Here is a 27,329-nt window from a genome sequence, read left to right as displayed (position 1 = left end):
TCTCTTTGGTTATACTCCTGGTCCTTTCCTCCTTTTGGCATTCAGCTAGCTCATTTCGGCAGTGCTTGGTCCTCTGTCCTGCTGGCCGCACTGATTTTGGAGGTTGTCACTGAGAGCCAGCCAGTGTGGTTTGGTGTGTTGATAGTTGCTTGCTCACTCCAGCTTCCTTTGAAGAGAGAGGGTTGCTGGACTCAGGAGAGCCCCAGCCATCTCTTCTGGTGCAACAGGAAAAGACTCCACAGTGGTTATTCTCTGAAACCCAAACCAAAATGGAAACGGCAAGCAATCCGGCGCTGGAGGCGTCAGGTTTCCTTTATCTGAGAAATTTGCATTGTTGACTTTTGGCAACCGCACTCTGGCTTTTTACCAAGGGGATCTTTGCATAAGCCTCTGAATTTGCAAAACGCATATTTTTGGATTGCCACGGGAGTGTTTCATGGGCAGTTTTTATGTTCTGTGTAAAGTCAGTATAGGTCCGTTAGTAGTTCAGGATAACGCTTCTGGATTTGTCAGCAGTAGCCAGGGCTTTTAGAAATACTTTGCCCGTGCTGGTTGCTTTCTTCGGATATGGGGCTGGGGAGGGGAACTGATGGATGAAGCTCAGGGAGTCTCAGAGCAGCAGTTCACCCCTTTCCTGTGGCTTAGTATGGATGTAGTACGCTCGGTCTCTGGAGAATCAGCCAGAGTCATGGGCAGTATGAGTCCGGTTCCCGGCATTAACTGGGGCAGTGCTTGAATCAGCGGTGGCCGAAGCCCTGCTCCTTCCGAATGGGTTTGCTGCCTTTGAACTCCTCCTGGCTCAGCGTGGGCTTGTGCTGTGGCAGGGGTCGGAGCCAGCCTGGCTCTCCCAGGCCACCCAGCACCTGGAGCCTGTGTCATCCTCTGCTCCCGCCTTGGCCTCTGGCAATTCCAGTTGCGGGTTCCTCCTTTTCCTTTTCCCAGGGCTCACTTGCTCAATGGACAAGTGTGATCTCAAGAAGAATCACGCTGTGTAACATGGCAGCCCTCCCTGCATGCCTATGCAAGCACAGCTGGTTCACCTTGACCGTCGGGAGTGCAATTCTCTTAGCAGGCGTGGGATGTCCTTTTTGAGAGCCTGAGGTCTTGCTGGAAGAGGAAGTTTGGGTGACAATGTGACAGGGTTCAGAACCATCACAAAATCCCATCCAAATGGTTTTCTTCCTCAGAGCAGAGGAGTCGCTCTGTCCCTGAATGCCAAATGACTTAATTTTTATGTCTACCACGTTAGACTTTCCAGAGAGTCCCTGAGATGGTTTTTCTTGCAGCAAAACATGGATGCATCTCTTTCAATTTGGAGATTATCCTGATGGGTGACAGAATGTGCTGGAGCTTGCTGCCCAATATGCAAAAGCAGATGTGCTTTTGTTGGTTGGAGCCAGCTCTTTCCAGCTTGAACTGTGTGTCGTAATTTAGAATTTTGTTGGTATTTGTTAGGCACAGTGGAGTTACCAAAGCAGCCAGAAATGGTGCTGTGTTCCACAGAGCTGTGTTAAATCTCCATTAGCCTTGAGGACCTCAGGGCTGATTTCCAGGTAATGATCAGTGTGGTGTTCTGCTTCAAGTCCCCCATGGTGTAGATGGTCACGGGGGCCTTCAAAATGAGAACGAAGGGTATTCCAAGAGCTGGATTTCCTTGAGATACGATGTGATACCTGTGCAGTCATCTGCCACCTGTTTTCATTCCTCTTCGTGACTTTTATTTTCTTTCTTTGTAGATTGAGGGGAAAATAAGGGTTCCCAGGCAGGGTCAGGGACAGAAATACTGGAAAGAGATACAGATAGTCCCCAGTTCCAGCTGCTTATGACTCCCGGTTTTTGAGTACCAGCAGGTATGTGAAAGCCTGAAAGCTCCTTTTGCTGCTCTGTAACCTTGTTTAAGTTGGCACAATGTAACTGGAACAACATCCTGCAGCTTTCGGATGTTTTTATTGTATTTCTGTTTCTGACCAAATGCAGTTTACGGGTATTCAGGTTCCAATTCTTACAGGCTTTTATGTTAGAAAATTATAAACATCCCCATTATTTTGTACTCAAAATGTATGTATTTTAAAATAAGTACAATTGCTGAAATATATAGCCTTCCCATCTGAATGGCAAAAAGGCCAGTTACATTTGAGATAAAAGTTACATAAAGTTGCAAATTGTGTTTTAGTGGTCACTGGTAAATGAGAATCTGGGCATCTTTCAGAAAATAGCTGACGCAGAAATGCAAAACAAAGAGAGTTTCAAATTAATTATTTAAATTGGCATGTCCTTTCACATTATTTAAACCAGAATATAAATCTGCCTAGCGTGGGTTTGTTGAAACGAATCGGGATCTGTCAGTTGTGGATTTACCAGAATAAATTGCAATTAAAAAAAAAATGCTACCTGATGGAGAATGTAATATAGAATATTCATCATTTCTGCAGATACTTGATTTGATGGGAACCAAACTGATGCTGCCATTGCCAAAAGCCGATCCTCATAATTTATTTTGTGGTCATATAAATTTTCCTTTGCCTGCCTCTTTAGTGGTATCCCAAATTGTAACTCTTTCTAATGGTCAACCAGTCTTGGCTTGGATTTTCCCATGCCTGAGGTCTACAGTGCTGATTTAGCAGAACAAAAACTTTGAAGGTATTTCCTTTTCTCTGTGCTGTTTATTATATCCTTTGCCTTGTGTGTAGACCGAGCTCTGAAGCTTAGGTCAACAAGAAACCACCGTTGTGGTCAGGCTGGCTCGTGGGAAGCGGCACTCAAATGGTTCCATGTGGTCTTCTCCCAGGTCTGAGATGATTCCCACAGGTCAGGCTGGCAACTTCTGGCTTTTGAAAATAATGTAGGTAATGTCCTTTTGACGGTCTTGTTACCTGCATTTGCGCGCTGGTGGTGGTTACTCTAGGCTGGGTGAACGGTCCTTTAAGGAGAACTAGGGTGGGTTTAGCGTTTACTTGGACCGTGTGGATTTGAGCTTTTCCAAGGTAGACATCACCAACACATCATCTCTGAAGAGAACATGAAATAATATTTTGTGTTCTTTTTTTTTTTTTTTTTTACTTTATAAAGTTAAATAAGTGCTTCAAGAAAGTTTCTGTGTTTGTTTATTCACCTCCTTAAAACCTTGGAATCCAGACCTATAAATACAGGCTGACCTCATGTTTACAATTATGACCGCTCTCACTTAAATTGATTGATACTACTTGTTTAAAAGAAAACAAAACTCTTTTAAGATATGTTCAGAGCTGAAGGAAAAGATTAATGTTCTTGTTAAAAAATGTTGCTTTTGTCAATGAGGGAAAGCCTGTTTGAAAGTATCAACCTCTTTCACTTTGTTAAAACTAGGAAGCCTATTTGCCAGCTGTTACAGAAGTAAAAGGAGAGACTTTGCAACCAGACTTAGGAGATGTAGCTTTTCACAAAGTTAGCAGCTATATTGCAGGCTTAATAGTAGTTGGGTATTGACCTTAAATAAAAGAGTCAGCATTTCTTACAAAGAATCGTGGCGTGATACTTAGAATTCTTTTTTTTATTGGGGATTTTTAGTGTCATTTCTGCATTGCAGATTTCTAGCTGGAGTTTTGCCCTAATCCTTAGAAGATGATGTAGGCTTACTAATCCATGTGAGTTTTCTTAAGAAATGTAAACCACTTTTCAGGTTTACCAAATTATCCTTGAATATCATCTGCAGCTGAATTTAACCAATTTAGAAATTTTTTGCCTCTTTGTTAAGAAATACCCTTTATTCAAACTTGAAAAAATAGATGAGGTAAGAATTATGTCTCCAAGTCTGTGTTTACAAATCTAAATCGATGATTTGGTTTTCTCAAATGCACAGGACACAGAACATTTACTGATTTAAGTTTATTATGTAGAAATATGATTCCATGTCTTTGAGTGAGTCAGAATGGAGTAAAACTTAACAGTTAAATTTAAAACATCATTTATTTATAAACCAGAATCATGTCCAAATAAATTTGCATCTATCAGATTTTTAAAGCTGTGACAATGCAGTTTTGATTTACATTCCTTTTTGTAGAATAAAATGGCTTAATTGCATTATGTAGCATTGAAGCAAATATTTTATATAAAGCTAAGCTGGGTGCTTTTAAGCAAACATTATTTTTGCCTTGACATACATGCAAAAATGTTTCCCACTTAAAGGAAAGTGGTTGAAGGAATTTGGATTGGGTAATGTAGGTTGAACTGTTGAAAGCGAAGTTGCTTGCTTAGGCATTGATCCAGTCAAAACTCGTGCACATCTCTAACTTTCTGCAGTCTGTGTAGCCTGTGAGACCTCTACTGACATGGATAAAGTAACAAGCATGCAACATCTTTCCCGAATTGGATGTGCGTACCCTACCGTCACATGCACTTGAATTAAGCCTGCATTTAAGCGTGCTTGCAAACAGAAGACCTGGGGCTCCTCAGAAATTACCTGATCGCACCAAAATGCCCAGCTGGCAATCAAAAATGAGATTTCCTTTCTTGTCTATGCCTATGCTTGGGGCGGGGGGGGGGGTGGTGGTGGGGGAAAGGGAACGTTTTGTTGCTTTTAATATGAGCTTCATTGGATTGGTTTGTCTCATAGTGCAGTCGTGACGCAGTGTTGTGTTTTATCAGTGCCCACCCCCAGCAGAATTCTTTGCTTAAGAGGAGGCAGATTTTCACCTACTGAATAAGACTGTGGACTCGCATTGATGCTTCTCGGTGTTGTCTTGTGTGCTCTCCTGTGCCAGAGTGAATTTTATCCTGGGACTGCCTGGTGTAAGTTACAGCCCTCTTTCTACCCTCTGGAAGTTTGCATGTTCAGATGTGACTGTGCTGAATGATAGAATGTCTATTTTAGTCTTCAGCCTGTATTTACAGTCAGGAGGGCAAGTTGCTCAGGAACTTTGCGCCTTTTTCTTTTGAAACAGCTTTTAAACACTGGGTGAGTTTTAAAGATCTCTCTGCATGGTTTTCTTTTATAAAACGTGTTTTCCATAACCATGAACACTTGTTTTCTCTGAATGGATCTTAAAAATCTGTAGTGATGAAGCATAAAAAACACTTGTTTGTTAGAAAGGCTTTTGTTCAGTCACTGAAGGATCAAGTTGTTCTTTAGTTAAAGAAAAAAGATACTTATCAGCAAATGCACAAGGACTTGTTGATACTTTACCTGTCTCACTTGTTTGTAGAATTGCTGTTTAAATATGACTGCTGTCTGTGTTTTTAGCAACAGAATCTCATGCTAAATATTTTATATGCATTTTTGACCTTTCAGTGGTTGGAAGAGAGGTTGATAGGGACTAAGTAAAGGAAGCATCCTCTAGAAGTTTTGGGAGCTGGTGGTGACAGTCACTCGCTGCAGTGTTAAACTGGGTGGGAGTCCTTGGAAAGCTCTCACCTTCAGTCCTGTTTCTATATCGAGTAGCAGCATCAAGTATGCTTAAACACGTTGTGAATGTGTTAAAATAGGAACTGATTGATACAAAAACTGCCTCTGCAGATGCGGTAATTGATTTTTTTTTTGTTGTTTTGTTTTAACTAAGCTAAAGGTGCTTTTTTGTGTGCTGGAGCAGTAAACTTGCCTCGTGCTTGGCCTTGTGACAAGTCCTGTGCATGTAGTTTAAAGCCATATAGGGATGTTCTTAGTCTGGAACCACTTGAATTAATACCACTTTTCATATCATGAGTGTAGTATTAGTAATTTAAGGTAGATAATTTGTGAGTCTTGTGGCCCGAGCATGAACTGGAAACGATAAGGACTATTGATGTGAACAGCTTTAGTAGTTTTGGCTATATATCAGGCTTGGTTTCTATGCAGTGCTGTGTTTAGTACCAATAGACTGGAATGCCAGATCTGGTATGAGTTTATATACGTAGGTGGGAAGCCTGACAAATTGGTTTTATATAAAGAACAAAATACAGAAATGAGAGAGGTATGGAATAACCTCCTAGAAGCTGCTGTCTGGTAAGCATTTTAGACAGACTTTTCAGCCACAGGCAACTAGAAGTGAACCTGCCTGTCAGTGCAAATTCAGTGCCACTGTTTATTGTGAAATGTTTGATGTTTTCAACACTGCAGGGGAAAAGAAATCATCCCCCCTGGTCTGTCTTGTCATAATGCAAAGTGGAGCAGTTGTAAGAGTTATCTTGAGAAATGCTACGCTAGCTGCTGTCTTTCGATTTTTACTTATACTTGGGCAAAAACAAAACAGTTAATCCCGGGACCTGGTGGAGGTCCTGTCCAGGGTAGGAGAAAGTTTTCAGCTGCAGAGTGGGGCAGCTTCTGAGAGCAGAAGAGCTGCATACAGCGTGATTTAGATATGATATGGGCTGCATGTGGGATGATTTATGTACTTTTTAATGCTTCACAAGTGCAGTAGGTTCTTCCCTAATTATGTGTGAGAAAAAGATTAAGGGACATTTATGGGGTCTCTGTTTCCTAATTTATGTCACACAGTTGGATTGCTGGTGGGTAATGCACTCTGATTGTTTCCCTAGACTTTGAACTTTGTCCGGAGCTTTTATTTAACGGTTCATCCGTGTTGTTAGATGTTTCTGTGTTCTCTTTAGCAACAATTTGTTTGGCAAAAAACTTGCAAAACCTGACATCTTTGTTTTTCAAAGTGCGTTGTTTTTTGGGTTTTTTTCCACTAAAAACTTGTCTAGGCTTAGAAGTGTACTGTGAATAGTTTCCAGAAGAACTGTCTCAGTAACTGTATCCATATATATGTCCTAAAGTGATCTTGTGGTTACCAGGAGATCCCAACCTTTTTCTGAGGATTCACTTCTTCATGAATTAAGGTGCTTACTTACCTAGGTTTTGGTTTCATCTTCCCCTTAGGGAGGAAATAGCACTTTGTGTTGACAGAGTTATAACAAGATGTTTAGCTAGCAACAAAATAAAATCCAAGGGGGGTGTCTGGATCATCTGCCAGCGAGGCAGAGGGACGTGCTTAGCATTTCCAAAACTCAGATTTTTCTCACTGAGGTGCAAGTTCTGTAAGTTTCTAAGTCCACTTAAACAGTTAAAAGCTTCTACTTAGATCTCCTAAGTATGATACTCTAATTACAGATCATAAGAAGCCTGTATTAGCTAAAAGTCTCGCCTTCATGCAGAATTAGCTTCTCACAACTTGAAATTTCATCTCCATGTATTTCCCTTCGCTCTAGCAGCCATCAGATGCATGCTTCAGCTTCAGGTCCTGTAGCTCCCCAGTGCTAACACAGCTCTTCTGCCCTGCTGATGCCCAAGGGTGAGTTTGCAGCATGGCCACTGCAGTGCAGGCTGAGTTCAGGGAGAGTTATCCAAAGCATAAATAGGAAAATGAACTTTTCAACCCAGAGTCTGCTGCAGTAGTGTAGTGCACCCAGCTGCAGAGGCCTTGGCGGAGAGGTGGTATCAATCCTGAAGGTAAAGGGGAGGATTTCCTAGTGTCTAGTAGGTCAGGTTGAGTTGCATTTGGTATGCATAGAGGCGTGTTGATGAAATATAAATGAGAGCAGAAGAGAAACAGGCTAGTGGCTTCCAGCTGTCACACAGGGAGCAGAAGATCTGCCATTCCCTACTGTACAGCGTTTTTTCCAGTTTCTTTTTCATCCCAGTAACATGAAATGCCACAGGCTTTTGGGTTAGATTAGGTGATGAGGGGCATGGCTAAGCGTGTCTGAGCATGCCAGATGTATTTTGGGCTCTAGAAAGAAGCATGCTACAAGATTTAGTCTGTATTTAGTCACTGGCCTACTTTGCAGGATATTTTGCATTTCTGAAAACTTTCTCAGCCGATATGTATCTTTTTTTTCCCCCCCTCTTTCTTTCTTTCTGTTTCTTTCTTTAAATGTTTAACATCTCTTACAGTTATTTAAGGTTGAAAGTGGTAACACTTAGCCATTCAAATGCTGTCTACATGTTAATTTTTAAACGTGTTTATTCCCTTTCCTGTTTTCTTTTTGAATTTCATCTTGTTAAAGACAAGGCTTGGCCGTTGCTGTGCTCTGTCACTTGTGCAAATGCAGTAGACATCAAGTCAAGCCTCCCAGATTTTGGAGGAAGCTCTGTTTTGAACTGTCACCTTGCAAAAAATGACAGGGTGGGTGATTTCTTACTTAAGACATCCTTTTCTCCTGAGGCCACATATCCCATTTCATGGGGAGGGAGATTATGTAGCTGCCTGTGCGAGCCCTTTGCCAAGAGCCCTGCCAACAGACTTCGGGAGACTCTTTGGCGTTCACAAAGAGTTTTAGGAGCACACGTACACACACTTGAAGTCTTAATTTCTTTGGGACCATCTGGAGTTCTGTCCCCCCTCTGAGGGAAGCTAATAAAGGCAACCTTGTGATTTAGTGGTTTATTTTAGAAGCTGCAGACTGTGGCCAGAGGAGCCAGATTTGGCAAACATTGTCCCATGAACTGTGTTGCAGTGGGGGAATGTCACAATCCCCCTGCTCTTCCTTATTCCAGAAATTGGGTCACAGTAAATTGGTGGGTTGGTTGATAGTGGAGAAAAGGCAGATCACTGTTGGGAATAAGGGTGTGCTTTCGTCTTGTGAGTCTGAAGGAAACAGGTCTCATATGATCACACCACCTGTGGCTGTATGCATGGATCTCAGTCGGCTTTGTCCATTTTCAGGAGAGGAAACTGGGGCACTGAGGCTAACTTGGCAAAGGTACTGTGTAAATCCATGCAGGATAAGAATTTAATCATTAATCTCCAGGATCAAGGAAGGACCCTAGTCCAGCACTTCATCTCCTAGCAAAAATCTGATACACATAACAGAAGTTTTAACAAATGAATTTAACAAGAGTTTTGTCTTCTTTCACAGGCAAACAAGTGCTAACTCTTAATTTTTTCTTCCAAATATCACTAACCTCTTCTGTCTCTGTGAAGTCCTTTTCCACTCAATGAGCTGAGTGCTCATGAATTATAAAAAGGCAACAAGTCTGCAAACATCAAAAATGCATTGGTCCTTCATTTTCTCATGTTATCTCATAGCATAAAAATCCTTATACAAATGTTTTTAGCCATTAAGACCTTCCAAGATGTTATTTTAGAGTGTGAGGCATTCAAGGATTGATGTCTGCTCCATGTCTGGAAAAGACTGGAGCAACAGTTGTTCAGCCAGTTTGGAGCCTGGAGAAAGAAAGAGGGATATCTTTTCTGCTGAATATGTATATTTAGAAAAAGCATCAATCCTTGACATCAGCTTAAGGGTTTTCTAGGAAACAACATATCGATGTGGTATTTTCCTGTTGGTTGTACTCAAAGAACCAGCATCTCAGGAATATGTGAAATCTCTTTTCATTTTTAATTTTACCATTATTTCAGAGGTTTCTGAGACCCTTCCTCCTTGCTACCACATGACCTACATTGCATTGGGATCATCAAAAGAAATTAAGCATGGTCTTGAAACTGGATGTGGGTGTGTTGTTATGAGACTGAAGTGACAGCGGGGAAACTGAGAGAGAGAGGGAGCTGGGCTCAGGGCTTTTCATCTGGTAGACCCTGCCTGATCTCTTGAAATGCTTCTTGAAACTGTAGATGATGGATATTTGCTGCTAAATTGCTACCTCCAAAATGGCACTTTTCTGCAACCAGACAGCATGGATAGGAAAGCAGAGGGTGGCATGGGACGTGTTCACGGCAGCTGCTAGCGGAAGAGGAGCAGCCCTCTAGAAGAGGCAGATGCTTTGGGCAAATTTGCTTGTAGCTTTTGACCATCCTGACATCAGTGTGGGCCTTACCACTCTGTTTAGCAGTCTTTTGGATGCTGAAGGTTTTATTTTTTAAAGTCCCCTTCTCTCTGTCCGTTTTTTGGTTTGAAAGATAGCACTTTTTTTTCCTTTCAGATTAGACTAATTAAGGACTAATTAAGACGTAATTCAAAAGGCGATCACAAAACTATCAAAAGAAATGCTGAAATATATTTATAACAATGGTTTGAATATAATAACTGTTAGCAATTGGTAACCATCTATAGGAAAGAGCAGAGAGCTCAGCTTTTTAGTTAAAGTTTTTTTTAGGTAAACTTCTCCGGATCGGTAGGGATACATGGGAATATTACAATTATTGTGCTGTTTCAGTGACTGAGAAGCTCTAAAAAAATTTATGCTTACTGCTTGGGATGCAATAACAGCCATAGATGAGGTTAGTGCTATTCAGAGTGGTTTCAGTGGCATCTCCTAGGCAGACATATAGATAAAATCATTTTTTCCAAGGAGTACATCTCTAGCTGCAGCTGATAAAATGTTGAGAACTCTGCTGAGGCTGATGGAGCTAAGTGATGTATGTCAGCTGGTAATCGGGCTGTATGGTAGGGTCTGTATGTTCTGCATGTCTTATATTCGCTGGGTACAAAGAGCCAAGAAGAATCCTCCTTCTAGAAAGAGGGCTTATCACACTGCTCGGTAAATTCAACACAAACAAAACCCCCAACCTTTCTAAATCCTTTTAAATTGCTCAGAAGATTTTCTCAGTCAGTGATATTGCAAGAAACATTGCTTTGGAGGTGACCTAATTTTAACTTTTCTGAATTGCTTTATGATTAGAAGAGTCACATGTCGAGGTAGGACCCCATTAGTGGATTTAAATCATCTGTTTAGTTCTGAAAACACGCATTGTTGTGGGCTCTGCTGAGTATTCCCCCCCCCCCTTTTTTTTTTTTAATTTTCTTTTACTTTTTTTTTTTTTTTTCTGTTGCAGGACAGAACATCGCAGTTGTACCAGTTTGGGAGCAAAATATGGAATGTATTTCACTGCTGACCGAAGGCAGCCAAATGAACAGTATTTATAGTAGTTTGAAAATCAGCAGTTAGCAGTTTCTTCACATTCTAACACTACCCAGCACTTTCCAGAGAGAACTCATTGTTTACAAGAAATCTGCTTTCCAAATCCGTTGCGGTGCCCTCCAGCCTTGACTATTAACTATTTGCAAAGGGGAAGCTAATCTGCGGTTTGGGGAAAGATGGCAATGGATGAGTACCTGTGGATGGTCATTGTGGGTTTTATCATTGCTTTTATTTTAGCCTTTTCAGTTGGTGCAAATGATGTTGCCAATTCTTTCGGAACGGCTGTGGGCTCTGGTGTTGTTACTTTACGCCAGGCTTGCATTTTGGCTTCAGTTTTTGAAACCACTGGCTCGGTATTACTGGGAGCAAAAGTAGGAGAAACAATTCGGAAAGGTATCATTGATGTTAACCTTTACAACAACACTGTCCCACTGCTGATGGCAGGAGAAGTGAGTGCAATGGTTGGTAAGTAATACTTTCCTATTCCAAGTAAATTTCATTGTGTGTTTATCATCCTGTTTGTTGTGAGTGTTGTTAATTAAGTCTTCCCATCTTCTGGACTTGCACGTCTGGTTTTGTGTGAACGTAGGGGCCTGTATTCCTTTTTTAGTCTCCTGTGTTTTTTAAATGCTTCTAATCATTTACATTTTTCAACGGGTCAGACATTTAACTAATAGAAGAAAAAAATGTTTAACATAATGGAACATATATATGCATTCCTAGCATACTGAAAAAATTATTTTGGAGGTTTTTATGATGGTAAATGGAAAACAGGTAAGCATAGCATTTTTGATTTTACAGAAGATCCTACAGAAACAGCAGCTTGTGAATGATTACGAGAAGGAATTACCGAAATTGTTTAAAACAATTACAGAAAATCCAAACATATTTCCTTAAACTGATTGTCTGGTTGAGTGATTGCAATCAGTCATACACTTCACCCTTGCCCATGGCAAAACTAAAGGAGCAGTAAAGATGGTCAGATATTTAAGGTCTTTTTAATTTTTCTGACTCAGACCAACAGCAGTTCAGTGTACCTTGGAGACTGCTCTTTTGTTTGCAGTTAAATTCATCTCATATTAGAACAAATAGCATATTCTAAGGTAAGTAACATTAAGCCACAGTATTTACTCTTTGTTTGTATGCAAGAGGCTTTGTGAGCTTTTGGAGAGCTCCCTCAAGGATCAATAGCAAACCTGCTTTGAAAGGGCAGGAGACAGGAGGAAGGAAACCTTTTCAGTGTGGGAGAGGCAGCCCAGGCAAGGGGCCAGCCTGCTCATCGCCCTACGGCTTCGTCAGTCTGCTGGGTCCATGGGGTCCCACGACAGGGAAATGTGATTTATATGAGCATCGCTCGTATAATGCTACCTGCCTCTGTGTGGAAGGGATGCTCCGCTCAAAGATTCTCTTCCTTAAACCTTACCTAAATATTATTTCCACCTACCCCCTCTAACCTCAGCACAGCTTTCAGGCAGGACCTGCATGTGAGATAAGTGAATCCATGCAGAGGTCTACTGTATGTGGTTATTTTCTCATTTCCCCAAAGAAATTTTGCCCTTTTTTTTTTTTTTTTTTTTTTTTTTTTAATTTTGCTGGGTCAAGATGGATATGGAATGCCAGTTTCTGGACTTGTCTGAGGTGGCTTTGTATGCTTGAGAGCAGGGAGGTGGTTCCTTTGGGCTTTCACTACTACTGAGCCTCCTGAAGGTTGGCCACGTTCCCTGCCCAAGGGGAGGAGGGGTTGGTTAGCGAGAAATCACTGCTGGGACCACAGCCGCTTCCCCAGACAGTCCCTCTGTGAGCTTGCCAGCTTAAACCACATGAAATGCTCTTGGGCACCCCCTATCAGTTCCTCTTTCGTGATGTCTTGTGAGGTCAGCTGCAGAATTCTGGTCTTTCCCTCAAGCTGTAGGGTGGCTTCTTAGTACCACTCCACTTGCATCATTTAGCCTTCTGCTTCCTGAGACAGCTCCATCATTTCCCATGGGCATGTGTCCAGGAGCAGTGTACACCATCTGAAATGTAAGTGACCTGCATCTTCTGACCTTCACATTCTTGATACTCATGGTCCCTGTTGAAGGAAGGGTCCTTTTCCTTTTCTGTATCTATTTCTGGCATCCTGGTCCTGGCTGGGCAAAGTTTTAAGTCTCAGATGCCCCCTGCAGAGGCAACTGGCCAGAAGCTCAAAGAAAACAACTTATTTGCATGCATATTTACATAAGCCTGTGTGAACTTCATGACCAGTTGCATTCCCTTCCTCCAGTAAGGGCATTAAGAAGAAATTCCACATTTTAAATCTCAGAATTAATCACAAGTTACAAACTGCAGATTTCATTTTGTTTTCCCCCCTCAAATCCATCTCCAGCTTTTCTCTGGATGCATGATATTTTTTTCTGTGTTTTCTCTGAGCTTTTGCGGATGTTTTCTTTTTCTCTTTCTGTTTTTGCTCTGCATTTCCCCCCCTGTTCTCTCATGCCTCATGATCATGTTTTTGCAAATGGACTTTGCTTCTGAATTTCAATGAAGCTTAAATGAGTCAACAGTCTGGGAGAGACCAAAAGTCGCTGTATCCTCTTTCCAGATGTTGGTGGAAGATCCTTTGATGCTTGCAGCAAACAGCAGATGGTGATTTTCAGGGCAACTTTCTCTCCTAAAAGAAAAGGAAGTAGGGAGCAGTGGGGTTAAAATTTTAAATTGTAACATTTTGTAATAATTTATAGCATATTTAAATGTTGTTTATTAGGTAGTTGGGAAGTTAAGGACTATTGCTTTCAGAAGTAACTTGTAGTTCTTCCCTAGTATTAGCTAACTGCCAGGACAATAAGTCAGGAATTCCCCAAGTGTTGTTCTAGTGGTCCTGGTGGGAGCTGAAGTCAGCAGCTGGTGCGACCGAGGAGATGCCACTGACAGAGAGGACATCCCAGCCAGGATTAGCAAAGCAAAGCACTAACCCAGTCTTGCAGGTGGTGTGGTACATGATGGGGGCTCACAGCTGGCATGCAGCACCAGAGCCTCGGTAAATGGATGCAGTGCCTTCAGGAGCACAAGGGGAGCTCAGGAGAGCATGAAACCCCCCTGAGCTGAAAGCCAGTGCTGGGCAGTCTGCAGGAAACCCGCTTTCTTTAGGAGACAGCAACCCGGAGGAAAGGGTGTGCGGCCACGGTGTCAGCGGGCATGAAGGGTCTGAATCTGGGACGTCGTGACAGGTCTAGTGAGCCTCCTGCTTCCTAGATTAGTTTTGCAAAGTTAAAAATTGGAAATGTGCATTTTATGTTAAGGAGTTAAAACTTTGGTGTAGGTAGTTAAGGCACTGCAAGCCCCAGAGGAAAGCCCTGCTCTGGCTTGATTTGTATTTTCTTCTGTTCCTTAAAGTGCTTCCTTAAATTTCTTTAGACCACACATTGTCCTTCTCATACTGTCTGCTGCTTTCCCTCTTGCTCTTCTGTTGGTTTTCAAGGTGAAGTTGATTAAAGAAGTAGTAGTGCCATACTCCTTCTATTTCCCCCCCTAACAAAAAACTCAGCCCTCACTACGCATTTGCAGTGCAGCTGTGGCTTGGTTGCATTTTCCCTATTTTTTAGACTATTTTGTAATTACATATCTGTGGCTGACTTAGCTGTTTATTTGGATCTTTACAGATGTTACCATCTGTTTTCTCTTTTACCTCACTTCCACTTGCTGTCTCTTAAGTTCATGTCAAAGGTTGCAAAGTGTATTTTTATTTTAGTACAGGGGAAGAGAAGCCAAAAAATTAAAGAGCAGGTGTTCCTTGTTTGATCTAGAATTTCCAACAGCAATAGGAGTACCAGTTGTTTTGGGATAGCACCCCAGGAGAGATCAGTTTTACAAACTGGGTGACTTCCAAATGTAGCTTTGTATGATGACAGCAAATCACCATTTGCAGATGGCTCCATTTCAAGACCCTCAAACTATCTTCTCCTGTTGGAATTAAGGGTAGAGGCTGAAAATTTAAGTAACAGCATATGTTCAGCGTCCTTGCTTTATCACCTGTGTCTGCTGCAGATCTGTTAAGAGAGGCAACAGAAAATGAACCAGAAAATATGGGATCTGTTTTGGTAGTTTGATGGCTGCCATTGGGGCCTCTTAACACTTGAAGATTTTTTAGCCTTAAGGCCATGAAGTCTTTAGATGAAGAAGAGATCTTTCTAAAAATTCTCTAATGTTAGGCGATATCCACAGAAAGCCTGTGTCACTGCCAGAATGATTTTGGTGTCCAGAAGTTAGCATCACTGCAACAGGAGCAAGGAACCTGGGTCCTTGCCATGTGAAAATGAGTTGGGTCATGGAGCTGCATGCTTGAAGGCATGGTGGCCAACTGTGGTCTTATCTAACTACTGAAAGTTGGGACTAAAAACAAATACAAGGCATCCTGTCTGGTGCTTGGTGTCTTCCCCCATCCCACACTCTTGACAAACATCCTTCCTTGGAACATCTGTTGGCACACAAGACATTGCATTTACTTTATAAACCATTAGCCACCATCCCTTAGTTAAAGGATCTTATTGCCTTATGCCAAGGGTATCTTTGGCTGCTCCATGGACTAAGATACACTTTTTCTGCAGATCTGAATTTCTCCAGCGCTGCAATGAGCTGCAAGTGAAGGCGGTGCGAGGGTCCTTTTACCTCCCTCAATCCATTTTACTTATAGAGGACCCTGGATGGCTGCACGTCACTGACAAGAGGCATAAAAACTGCCCCTCAATTTGAGCCTTTCTCTGGTAGCATCTGAATTTAGGAACATGGATGCTTCACTAGTGAACTGATCATACTGATCACTTGGAGGCTTCCAGGTCCAGCTCTCAAGAATGAGGTTTTCTAAGCTTGATGCAGACTGGAAGCAGTTTATGTGTTTAATCAGACAGGCTGTAAATACTGAAAGTCTAAAAAAAAAAAAAACCCCCCAAAAAAAGCAGAACTCTTGTGCAGTTTAAAGAGCTGTTGGTAATAAAAAGTCATAAGTAAGATGCAGCATTCAAAGCTGCTATCAAACTGTCTTAGTGTCTAGTTTTAGAGACAGAACAAGAACAAAACTCTCTTTAGGAGATCTCTGTTGTGCGTGTGGAGTGTAGGCAGTGCTCATAAAAGAATGCGGGTATGTGGCAAAGAATTTTCTGCGTAACATTATTGTTACTGTTGTTTATGCCATGTGGTTGTGGGTTTTTTTTCTAGGTTCTGCTGTTTGGCAGCTGATTGCATCGTTCTTGAAACTCCCGATATCAGGGACCCATTGCATCGTAGGTGCTACAATTGGATTTTCTCTGGTGGCAATTGGCACGCAGGGAGTCCAGTGGATGCAGCTTGTCAAGATTGGTAAGTGCCGTTTCGTTCTGTGTGTGAGGTTATACGAAATAGTGTGCACTGCCTGCAAAAAACATTCCCAGAAATCTGCTTTGTGCTGATAGCACTCCCTCCTTAAATTATTTCCTGCCCCAGTCCTGTCTTTCAGAAGACGCGCTGATGCCATGTTCATTAAGGGCTGCAGCGTGTTTCCAGTGGAGAAGGGGATAAGATGCAAGTTGTACTTCCCCAACAGTAAGCTGAGGACACATTGTCCCTTAGAGATGTGCTTCAAGGTGGCATTCCTCCTCTTCTAATTCTTTTCGTGGCAGCTCATACCACCCCGTTCTTGCTCTCAACAATGCTAGCCATCATGTGAATGCCCACAGTCATGTTTCTCCACCCACGAGCTTCAGGGAGGCGAAAACTGGGCATACAGCACATGTTTAAGTCACAGCCTCCCACTGCCAAGATCAGCACAGCCAAGCAGGGATGTGAAGGAGTTTTAATTATTGTTTTGGAAGCCTTGTAACCCAAGTCACAGCCTAAACCCTGTATTAAAAGGATTTGGTGCTGAAGGCATGGAAATACAATTGAGCTTTAGAGAAGTTAGAGCAATGCGTATGTTTTTTTAATTCTGTTGAAAGTAGAAGAGGGTTTACAATGACAGCAGAATCAATCTGTTAACCATGCCACAAACAATAAATCACTCTGGATGAGATTGCCAGAGCACTGCCCTAATCTGGTTTTATTGAAATCAGTGGGAGTTTTGCCACCTACTTCAGTTAAATCAGTCCTGGACACTTGCAAATCTGCCCTGTAAAAAATGTACGCACATTATTCCTTACAATTGATGCTTCTATGGCATTTTGGAAATGGAGACTTTTACCCTGTGAGCAGCACAGCATCCTGCTAGATGCAGTTGCTTTCCACTTGCTTGCAACATTCGTGGTCATGGTAATAAAGAAATTACAGGGCTTTATTGGTCCACTCTGCATCAAGCTACAAGACACTTTCCTGATGAATTTGACTACTAAATTTGCAAAGTTATCGGGAAAAGCTTTCACTGATGTTTCTAGTAGTGCCTAGCATTACTTTGACTTTCGTGAGGGTCAGTGGACATTGAGTTGCACCAGTTGTAAGTAAACATACAGAACGTTAATTCCAGTTATACAAGAACTGTTTTAAATTTATTGCTCATTGCTTACTTACTTAAACTATTATGCAAGAATACTGTTTGTTTCATGTTTCATTCTTTCTTTTTTTCAATACAGTTGCCTCTTGGTTTATTTCCCCGCTGTTATCTGGCTTGATGTCTGGAGTCCTCTTTGTGCTGATTAGATTCTTCATTTTAAAAAAGGTAAAGAAATCTCAGTATTATAATGAGTACTCTGTATGAAGGCTGTGTTCTAGCCTCCTATTTGAGTGTTGGCATTTCCAGAGTTGAAAGTTTGTGGCTTGCTTTTTGGACAGGAGACCAGTCATTTCTTTAATAGCTGTTGGAACTGTACTTGCTCTTAGCCGTTCTGAAAGCTTGGAGTAAGTGGTTTAACAAGTATTTAAGGCTACATGGTAATTGATATTGTATACCTTTTTTGATCAAAGGATGGTACATTGAGATTGTGTCTGTAGTAGTACAGACTTGTTAGCATTGACTTAGTTTCACGATAGTCATTCTGACTGTTATTTAAACAGAACAGTCCTCTCTCAGGGGTACTCTGATTGCTATTTTATAGTTGTGAAATTTTAAGCTTTGGTTTTCTAGTGCATCAGACATTAGAAGATAGGCACCTGCAAATTTCCTTTATTCTCAAGAAACCCGAATTATTGGGTTTTGGTGACCTCAGTCAAAAGTGGCAGCTTTGAGGTAACATCAGTCCATATATCTCCTGTGCAGGAGATGATTTGCTGGCCACGCAGCATGAACTGGAAACCAGGGCACTCATCTGCTCTTTCATTTGTCTCGCACCATTCAACTTGCTAAAATGGGGGAGTGCAGCACATGACAATGAACTAAAATAAGGGACACTATATTAGCAGTTATAGAGGGAACTTAAACAGATGAGGGATTAATTCTTTTGCTGTAAATAACACCACCTGTAACATCAGCTTCATCACTCTCTATTTCTGATGTAAATAAATATCAGTGATAAAAGTAGATGATAAATTTGATTGGACTCAGCTTTGAATTTAAAATTACTCAGGTTGCATAAAGGGCAAGGAAGAGTTCCTCTGTTGCATTCAAAATGTAACAACTTAAGAAATTAGTCATCAAAATCACATGAACTCTGGTATAAAAGCCACATATTTAAGCATTCAGGAGGCAGAAAAAGTTCAAGCTAAAGAAATTGTCTTCTGACTGCCATCTGTGCCATTCACAAAGTAGTGAGATCTGTAGAGCTTCTGGCATAAGCAGGTAGTGACTTGCATTGTGTATATGCATAAAAAAAGAGCAGCTTTTTAGCTTGTGAGCCAGTGGCTTGGTGTAGGGGTTCATGCCCTTGTTGGGGGTGTCTGTGGATAGCAGCTGGCCCTGTGGATATAGCCCACGCTGCATCACGCTTTGGGACCGGGGCATAGCGCAGGGTGGCTGCAGCCTTCTCTCAGCTCCCTTTTATAACTCATGGCAGCAAGAAACAAAACCACATTAGCCAGCCGTTAGCTTCGCCAGGCTCTTTGCAAACACGCGGAGCCCCTCAAAAGGCTAAAGCAGTCTCCTGACAAAGGCTTTTTCCGTGGCTTGCATGGTGCGTTTCCGCTGCGCCATCAGCTGAGCCCTTCCTCGTGAGTGCCGAGGGCAGGGGACCGTAGTGGGCAGCAGGCACAGCAGCATGCTAAACATTGCACAGCTTCCTTTATGTTAACTGTTTAACACAGCCAGACACTTAATATTTCAGAGATTTCTGAAGTATGTTAGCTGGTGGAACATGCCAGGCTGTCTCATTCAAAACTGAGAGGTTAAGAGAAAGGTTTTGGAATGGATGCGTTGCAGTGATGCTTGTAGCCCCACGCCAAAAATGTCAAAGCCCTGCCCTGCTTGGCACACTGCAGTCGTGCTGAGGGAAGGGGGCTCCTCATCTTGGAGACAAGGTGGGTAAGAAAATACTTGCAGAAAGAAACCTGCCCCCAGGTCACCCAGCAGGTCTGCAGCCAACTTGAAAGTACAACTTGTCTCTCTGGTTCCCATTAACAGTGTCAAGCTTCCCCAGAATGCTGGTGGTTGTCAGGACCAGCCTTGTGGATCTGGGTATAACCAGGCAGGTCACCATCCTTCCCTCACCGTCTACCAAAAGCCCCACCTGCCTGGCACTAACTCAAGAGCACGTTTTTCCTTGTGGCGGTTCATGCTGACGTTAATCTGGTGAAAAATCCAGCTAATATTTCCTTTTTTTTCCCCACTGTTTCTATGCAGGAAGACCCTGTGCCCAATGGTCTCCGTGCACTTCCAGTGTTTTATGCTGCTACCATAGCTATCAATGTGTTTTCCATCATGTACACAGGGGCACCAGGTGAGTGAGGCATCCGCAGTGGGAGGCATGGGAGGGAGGCATCCCGCGGGGTATTACGGCGTGACACCACACTGGCAGGTGGCTGTTGACACCGCACAGTTACCTCCTATGTTAGGAGTTAACGAGGGCAACAATAAATCATACACCTCCCCACATGCTTCTATTTGCGCGTGTGTTTTTGTGACTCCCTCCTGATCACTCCAGTTAGTGGGGAATGACACAGCTACCAAGAGGATCCCTCTTTAGAGGAAGGGGAAATATTGAGCTGCCGACTTTGGCTTGGTAAATCTGAGCGCGTGTTGAGCTCTCAGAGGTATTCCAGGTACGTGTGTCAAAGTAGGAAGGTTCAGAGCGGGCAGGAAGAGCAGGAAGGCTGTTTGCACTCAGTCTAACACTATAGCTCCATTGAAATCAGCAGAGTCACTGTTCTGGCAGATCTGGCGTGGAGCCTAGTAATTAAATTCACTTCTTTATTTCCCTTCAATGATAAGAAGCCCTGAGCCTGTTCCTGCATTGAATGCATCTTCTTTCTTGGGTGTTGTGTTTTCATTGCAACTCAGTTAAAGGAAATGATACATGCCATTTTCAGGACTTCAGTTATATTTTTATATATTTGCACATTTTTTGTGCATTTGTATGTTGTGTTTATTTATATTAGTGTTTATCTTTGAACTTACATTTATGTTTTTATATTTACGTTTGCTTATGTTCGCATATTTTATGTTTATATATTTGCATTTATATGTTTATATTTAACTTGACTTAAGCAGTGTACATTTAAACATGTACTTGCATCAGAAGAATTTAGAAAAAAGGTGTTCAGTGCTCTCAACGACTTTATTGAAGACTCCGGTCATTAAATGTTATCTTTAGATTATATTATTACCCCAGAGCCATGAATGAACAGGCAGTTGAAGAAAACCTCCTGAATATGCCCCTGAATTAAGAAAGCAGATTTAGAAAGTGACCTCTTTTGAAATAGAAGTTTGTTTTCTCTTAAGACCTGATGTACTAGATAAATGCAGTTGGTAGATTCTACTTCATAGCACAGCATTACTGAAATTAATAAAAAGCTTGAGAAGTTCCCAATTTGAGGGTAACATAACTTAACTATTCCTTTTTCTCAAGTCTAATTGGCTATGTATCCAAGATGTTTCACAGTAAATCAGCTGTATAACTAACATTTCCTCATTAGTCGTACTGCAGAAGTAGGTCAGGCACTCTGCAGTGACTCATTAAGCAAAATAAATGAAATAAGAATCTTAATGTCCCTTCTGGTTCAGCTTAAGAGCCTCAAAAGTGTGTGAATAAGAAGGTGGGACTCTGGTTTTGATACTCAGGAAACACATATTTACCCTCTGAGGCCTCTGTCCTGGCAACATTTACTCACAAGGATGAATTAATTATGTAGGTTTCAAGACAGGCGTGCATATACGGGTATGAAAGATCAGAGTCCAAGTTTTTTCTTCATTAAGGGTCTGATCATTTAATTGAACAAGTACAAGGAGCTCTGCAAGGAAATACTTACGGGAACAGTAATTGACACGATTGCACATTGCAGGACTGAAACCTCAGCTCTGAAGTGCTACGTTAAGCTATTATCATAAGCAAATAATGGCTTAGATTAAGCTGAGCATCAGGCTTTATTGACCAGAGCAAAGGTCAGGTAAATACTTATCCTAATGGGCAACATGATTTAAGATGCATTAGTGTATAAAATCACTGCAAACTTGTTGTAGCAGCCCTGATGTGGGAGTTTTACCCCCGACTACTCTGGAAATAAGGTCACAGTAGGGTAACAGAGAATTGGAGGACTAAACCTGCAAACATTTGCATGTCAACTAGACCTTTAAATGCTGCACTAACTGATATATATGTTAAAAATTATCAGCTCATTCATGTTGGTTTTGAATACGTTGTGAACACAGGCTTTTCTGCAACAGACTGCTTTTCCACTGCCTGAGATAATTAAGTCATGTTAATTTATGGTTTGCTTGGGTTTTATTTCTTTGTCTTCACAGTACTGGGACTGATACTGCCAATGTGGGCCATTGCTCTAATATCTGTTGGTGTATCCTTAGTATTTGCCATCTTAGTCTGGATTTTTGTGTGCCCCTGGATGAAGAGAAAAATAGAAAGTAAGTAGTTGTTTGATGAAAAATGAGTGATGTAAATTCACAGAAAATTTCATTTTAGAGCTGGAAGTGCCCTTGAGAGGTCACCTAGTTCAGTCCCCACCCACAGGCAGGATGTGCTTAAACTATTCCTTATATATTTGTGTAACCTGCCCTTAAAAACCTGCAGTGGTAGAAATTCAAAACCTTCTTAGGCAATCCATTGCAGTGCTCGCTTCTAGAGTCTAGCAGAAACAGGAAAATAAATCCTGGAATGTCATCTATTTTATATTTTGTTAAGGAAATGTTACAGAGGAAATATCTGGCAGAATTACTATCTCTTAAGTGACTTCTTTACAGTAAGTTGGGCTGATCACAGCTTGTAGCTTTACAATGGTTTATTTTGCTACTCTCAACAAATACTGTGTTTAAAACGCAGATAAAAGTTTCAGTTTTCATTAATAAATGAGCAGCTCTGTGTTTTACTTCAGTTACCTACTTCAGTCAATTTTGTAGGATGAAACTAAGATGCTCTAGAATTTTCTCAGATTAAAGTCTTAGAATTAGGTAAAGAACGTGTATGAAACGGAGCCAGGTTATTGTATCCACGTTGATCTATGTTGTTGATGCAAACCATGGAAACGCAAGCAGCAAGATGGATAGACTGGGTTGAAAATTACAGTACTGTTATTTCCTTAGGCCGGTTAAAGAAAGATGCTGCACTGTCAAGAATATCTGATGAAAGTCTTGATAAAATTCAAGACGAAGAAACACCAGTCTTTAAAGAGCTTCCTGGTGCCAAAGCATCTGATGAGAGCACAATTCCCCTTACTGGCTCCGTAGCAGAAGCTGCTGGGGCATCAGATACTATTGCAAATGGAAATCATCCACGTGTACCATACGGTAAGAACTAAGAGGGTTTATCTTCTCCCTGTTTTGATAGGGCTTCTTAACTGCAAGTAGGTCTCTGTTGTAAATGCTAAGTTAGTGTTTGGGATTTCCAGCTCTAATCCATCTTCAGCATTGTTGGGAAAGATGCTTATTTACAAGTAATGTTTTCTAGAGAGGACTTAAAAACAATTACATTTTTGGGGCTGTATTTCAATTTTAGAAACAGCTGGAAACAAAAATTACTTTCTGTTTTGCTTTACTTTGTATCCTTAATGGTGTTTCCATCCTTTTAAGCAGTGGAAAAACACAGAGAACACAAATTGCTGATGTATGAAGGTTAAATTTGGCATAAAGATGATTAGCATACTACCACAGGAGATGAAAAGATTTGGGCTTTAGCAGACAAATGTATGACCGTTTGGAGTGTGTCCCCTAGAAAAATCTCGCACGTTGTTTTCTGAATGTATATTTATAAGAAGTAGGCTTGCATGCATAAAGCTCTTTTTCTTCTCCCATGTGATGGGATCACGCCTCTACACACTTAGAGGTCTGCTGACTTTGATATCACTTCGCTAACATCTACACAGCCCTATAATTTGGTTAATAAATACCTGATATATTCAACTGATTCTTACAAAATCAAGTAAGTAGTGACGTGAAGCCCTTTGAGTGTGTGCTTCCAGTTTAAAAATAGCTAAAAGCAATTCTGAATGTCTCACAGTGGAAATCGAGGAAGTCAGGAAATAAAAAAGAGAGTATCTTCAGAAATATTGCTGTAGCTTTTGCGTGTGTCCTACAGCACATGGTAATGTTAAATGTACACAGTGGGAATAACTATCACCACGTTCATAGAAATAAAATATATAAAATGCTGGAAAAGCTGAGGATTTATTTCTTCAGAACGTGAATTTTTTTGCTTTCCATTTTTTGAGAATTTTTAATTTTTTAAAAAAAGTTATGTGTGTCTCAAAAAATATTTATTTCAATACTTTCAAAAGGTGACCTCATATTCAGTATAAATTACAGTAAAACACCTTTCCAGAAATTCTTATTATGCCTATTCAACAGAGACACAGACAAAACCTCAGAAAAAGTAGAGGTTTTTGTACAAGAAAGGAATTTTATAGAAATTACTTTTTCAAAGAACCTGAGGCATTAGCCTTCAAGTATCACTCTTGAACAGCCGATCCCAAGTGACGTGCTGCAGGTCATACAGCATGTTTGGGGCAGACCCAGCACTGGAACAAAGCTCTTTTTGCGCAGAAGATGAGAGAGCTTATCTGGTGGTGAATGGGATCTTGGCTTATTCACTGCATATATTGCAAACTAATCTTCTTTGTCCTGTACTCTCGTATTGCTGCCCTTTTATTGTCTCACGAAGTGGGAGAGAGAGGGCTTCTGTACTCCATTTCGTAGAAATAAACCGTCTAAGTTTCTGCCTTTTTAGGAAGAGCATTTTCAATGACACACACTTCTGTGAAATCGCCTGTTACCAATGGCACCTTCAGCTTCGATGGCCAGGTGAGGAGCGACGGCCATGTTTATCACACTGTGCACAAGGACTCAGGTTTATACAAAGACTTGCTCCACAAAATACACCTGGACAGGGCCGCCGATGAGAGGCCTGCGCAAGAAAACAACTACAAACTGTTACGACGCAACAACAGTTACACTTGTTACACAGCTGCTATTTGTGGCATGCCCGTGCATTCCTCCTTTAAGGCAGCGGACACATCAACTCCAGAGGACAGTGAGAAGTTAGTGGGAGACACTGTTTCCTACTCCAAGAAGCGGGTTCGCTATGACAGCTACTCCAGCTACTGCAATGCAGTGGCCGAGGCAGAGATCGAGGCGGAAGAAGGTGGCGTGGAAATGAAGTTGGCTTCTGAACTTGCAGATTCTAACCGGCCCCCAGTTGATCCTGTGGAAGAGGATAAGGAAGAGAAAGATACGTCTCAGGTCCATCTACTTTTCCACTTCCTCCAGATCTTAACAGCCTGCTTTGGATCCTTTGCCCATGGAGGTAATGATGTCAGGTAAGAGGATGAGATCTCACAAACCAGCTATTTCATGACTTCAGTGCTTGGACCAAGGTTTGCCAACATGGCCGATTGGAAAGCGTTTTTCTTTCTGCAGGCAGATGATTGTCAGGGCTGTGTTTTGCAAAGCTTTTGACACTGATGTCCCTGGTGCTTTCCAGGAGTTGGGCTGCTCAGTCTATGGTTTATTTGCTTCTCAATGGGAGCATCTTTTTTATTTGCTGCTAAATAATTGTGCAGTAATTAATTTAATTCAGGTTTAATTCTGGCAAGCTTTGAGGCATTGAGAGAACCCCCCCTGTCATGGCAAACAATGTACAAGCGAATAGGACAATCCCAGCCCCACAGATTTTGCGTTCAATTTTAACTGCATGGTTGGAGACCATCAGTAAATGAGAGGTTTAGACAATTTTGTCACTAGATTATCACATTGTGAAAACAGGTGTGCAAAGAACATCATCGTTTTGATTGCTGCAGCCCTTAGAGATTCCCCTTTGCTGAATCTTTTGCTTGGAGTTTTCCAGGGGTCTAGGACCGTGTGAGGCAATGTATTACTAAATAGCCTAGAAAATCTAACAAGCCTTAGCATCAAAGTCCTACTGAAGTTCATAAACTGCACATACAGCTTCTCCAGTTGCCACAGTTCCCTTAACAAATAAAGGGAGCAATGCCCAAGGAGCTCTGGGCATGTTCCTGTACCCCGTGCAGAGAGGGGACATGGCCTAGGGCTCATCTCCTCGCATTCATTTAAGAAGGTCCCCATCTCCTGGCATAGTTCTGGTACACAGTAGTGGTGGGTTGACCTTGGCTGGATGCCAGATGCCCACCAAGCCACTCTATCACTCCCCTTCTCAATAGAGCAGGGTGGGAGAAAATAAGGTGGAAAAAAATCTGACGGGTCAAGCTAAAGGCAGTTTAATGAAGAAACAGCAAAAGTCGCACGTGTGGAAGCAAAGGGAAAAAAGAGGTGTTATTCCCTACTTCCCATCCGCAGGCGATGTTCAGCCACTTCCTGGGAAGCTGGGCTTCGGTATGTGTAGTGATGGCTCCAGAAGATAAATGTCATAAATAATGAGTGCTGTCCATCCGTCCCACCCCACCCCTTCCTCCTTTCTCTTAGCTTTTACATCTGAGCAGACGTCATACGGTATGGAATGTCCCTTTGGTCAGTTTGGGTCAGCTGTCCTGGCGATGTCCCCTCCCAAGATCTTGCCCACCCCCACCCTACTGGAGAGGCGAGGGGCATGTTGGAGAGCCAGCCTTGATGCTGCAGCGCTGCTCAGCAGTGGCCAGAGCACTGGTGCGTTATCACCACCTTTCCAGCTACCAACACCAGCACAGTGCTGGGAGGGCTGCTGTGGGGCTCAGCCAGGCCCAATACAGCAATACTCCTTGGCAGGGATTTTATCCAGAGCTGCTGTCGCTTTTGAGTTGCTCCTTGAGTGTGGAAGAAGCCAGTGGGTTCATCCTTCAGTCATTTGGCTTAAGTGTGTCTGTCCTTAAATCCTGTAACATTAATATCATTTCCCAGGAATAATGGAAAAGGATTGTCCTCCAGGAGTCTTTATCTCATGTTCATATTGACTCGGGCAGCTGACAGAATCTCAGAGTTGGTCTCAGAAATGTTTTTCTGCACCTCTTTGCCCTCCACCATCTGGTCAGACCCCTGTGTGTCTCATAGCATCTCGTCACTCATCTGCCGACCTGTTTCCCTTTGAAAGCTCGGCCCTGCTTTATTCCACCAAGTACAAGACTTTTGACCAAAGGGCGTAGGATGTAGGCTCAGGATGGAACATTTTACACCTTCCTCATCTGCATTCGTATTGCTCACCTGCTTATAACATTGCTTCATCTGCAAGGCCTTGTTGCACCTCACCATCTCAGTGGCATGTCACTGAAGAGCAGTTTGTGTGGTTTTGCTCTGTCCCTGGGAACATTGCACGTTTTTCCTTTAGGATTTGGCTGGACTGCCTCATCCCTAGGCCTGGAGCCATCAGCTTGGTATTCAGTAGGCACTCTTTCCTGTATCGTGATATGGTCCCCTGAGGAATACGCTCAGAAGCTGCTTGTCGAAGCAGCGATCCTTACTTGGGTTGTAGCTGGGGCTGTACTGAGCCCCATTCCTGCTAAGCCCTCGCCCTGTTAGCCATGCCTTGCTGGTGTTGGTTTCAGCATTTGCAGTGGGGCTTTGCAGCGTTCCTAACTTTCCTAGTCCTCCTTAGGCATCCGGGCAAATGCTGCTCCGCTCAGCAAGGAGGACAGTTGTTGTCCCTCACCCTTGTCAGCCACCCAATTTAACTTGCAGCTCATCTTGAAAACACTTAGAAACATGTGTCTTCCCTCCCCATCCATCCAGCATCCTGGGAATTTGGAACAGAGCTTTCTGTCCTCACTCTTGTTCTTACTCCCTTCATATCTGCAGGGATCTAGCTCTGGGAAGGAGTCCAGGGTCCCATCATCCTCAGGATCAGACGGCAGCAGTGCAGCTTTCTTTGCTCTCAGATGGTCTTCATTGATCAGGACCTCTGCTCTGACCACACTGGGCAAGAGCAAAGACAAGTACCTGTGCTCTGCAAGCGGCCAGCAGCAAGTGCCAAGGGGAGCGTAGGAATAAGGACAAACACCACTGGTACTTCTTGTAATGTGCCCTCGGAAACACCATTGCAGAAAGTTCACAGCCCACCCCCGTAGGTGGTGCCTGTAC

The 27,329-nt window shown here is 42.3% G+C and overlaps 1 protein-coding gene across 6 annotated transcripts in view; it reads left to right on the top strand.

Annotated features, from left to right (window-relative positions):
• The window catches only part of SLC20A2 (solute carrier family 20 member 2), a 59,052-nt gene that overhangs the window by 14,340 nt on the left and 17,383 nt on the right, over positions 1–27,329 (top strand). For 4 of the 6 annotated variants that reach the window (XR_005103306.1, XM_037381226.1, XM_037381241.1 and 1 more), the window contains exons 3-10: positions 4,624–4,767; positions 10,689–11,239; positions 15,965–16,105; positions 17,347–17,432; positions 19,485–19,581; positions 21,603–21,719; positions 22,395–22,598; positions 24,034–24,622. Coding sequence is in view for 5 of the 6 variants with exons in the window: in XM_037381226.1 (XP_037237123.1) it covers positions 10,951–11,239; positions 15,965–16,105; positions 17,347–17,432; positions 19,485–19,581; positions 21,603–21,719; positions 22,395–22,598; positions 24,034–24,622 (1,523 nt within the window). In the remaining variant the exon portion in view is untranslated. The remainder of the gene's footprint in view (positions 1–4,623; positions 4,768–10,688; positions 11,240–15,964; positions 16,106–17,346; positions 17,433–19,484; positions 19,582–21,602; positions 21,720–22,394; positions 22,599–24,033; positions 24,623–27,329) is intronic. The other 2 variants (XM_037381208.1, XM_037381217.1) reach the window with 1 other exon arrangement.

Source organism: Falco rusticolus, chromosome 1, assembly GCF_015220075.1.
Source record: "Falco rusticolus isolate bFalRus1 chromosome 1, bFalRus1.pri, whole genome shotgun sequence".
Lineage (NCBI taxonomy): Eukaryota > Metazoa > Chordata > Aves > Falconiformes > Falconidae > Falco > Falco rusticolus.
This window is presented reverse-complemented; position numbering and strand designations above follow the sequence as displayed.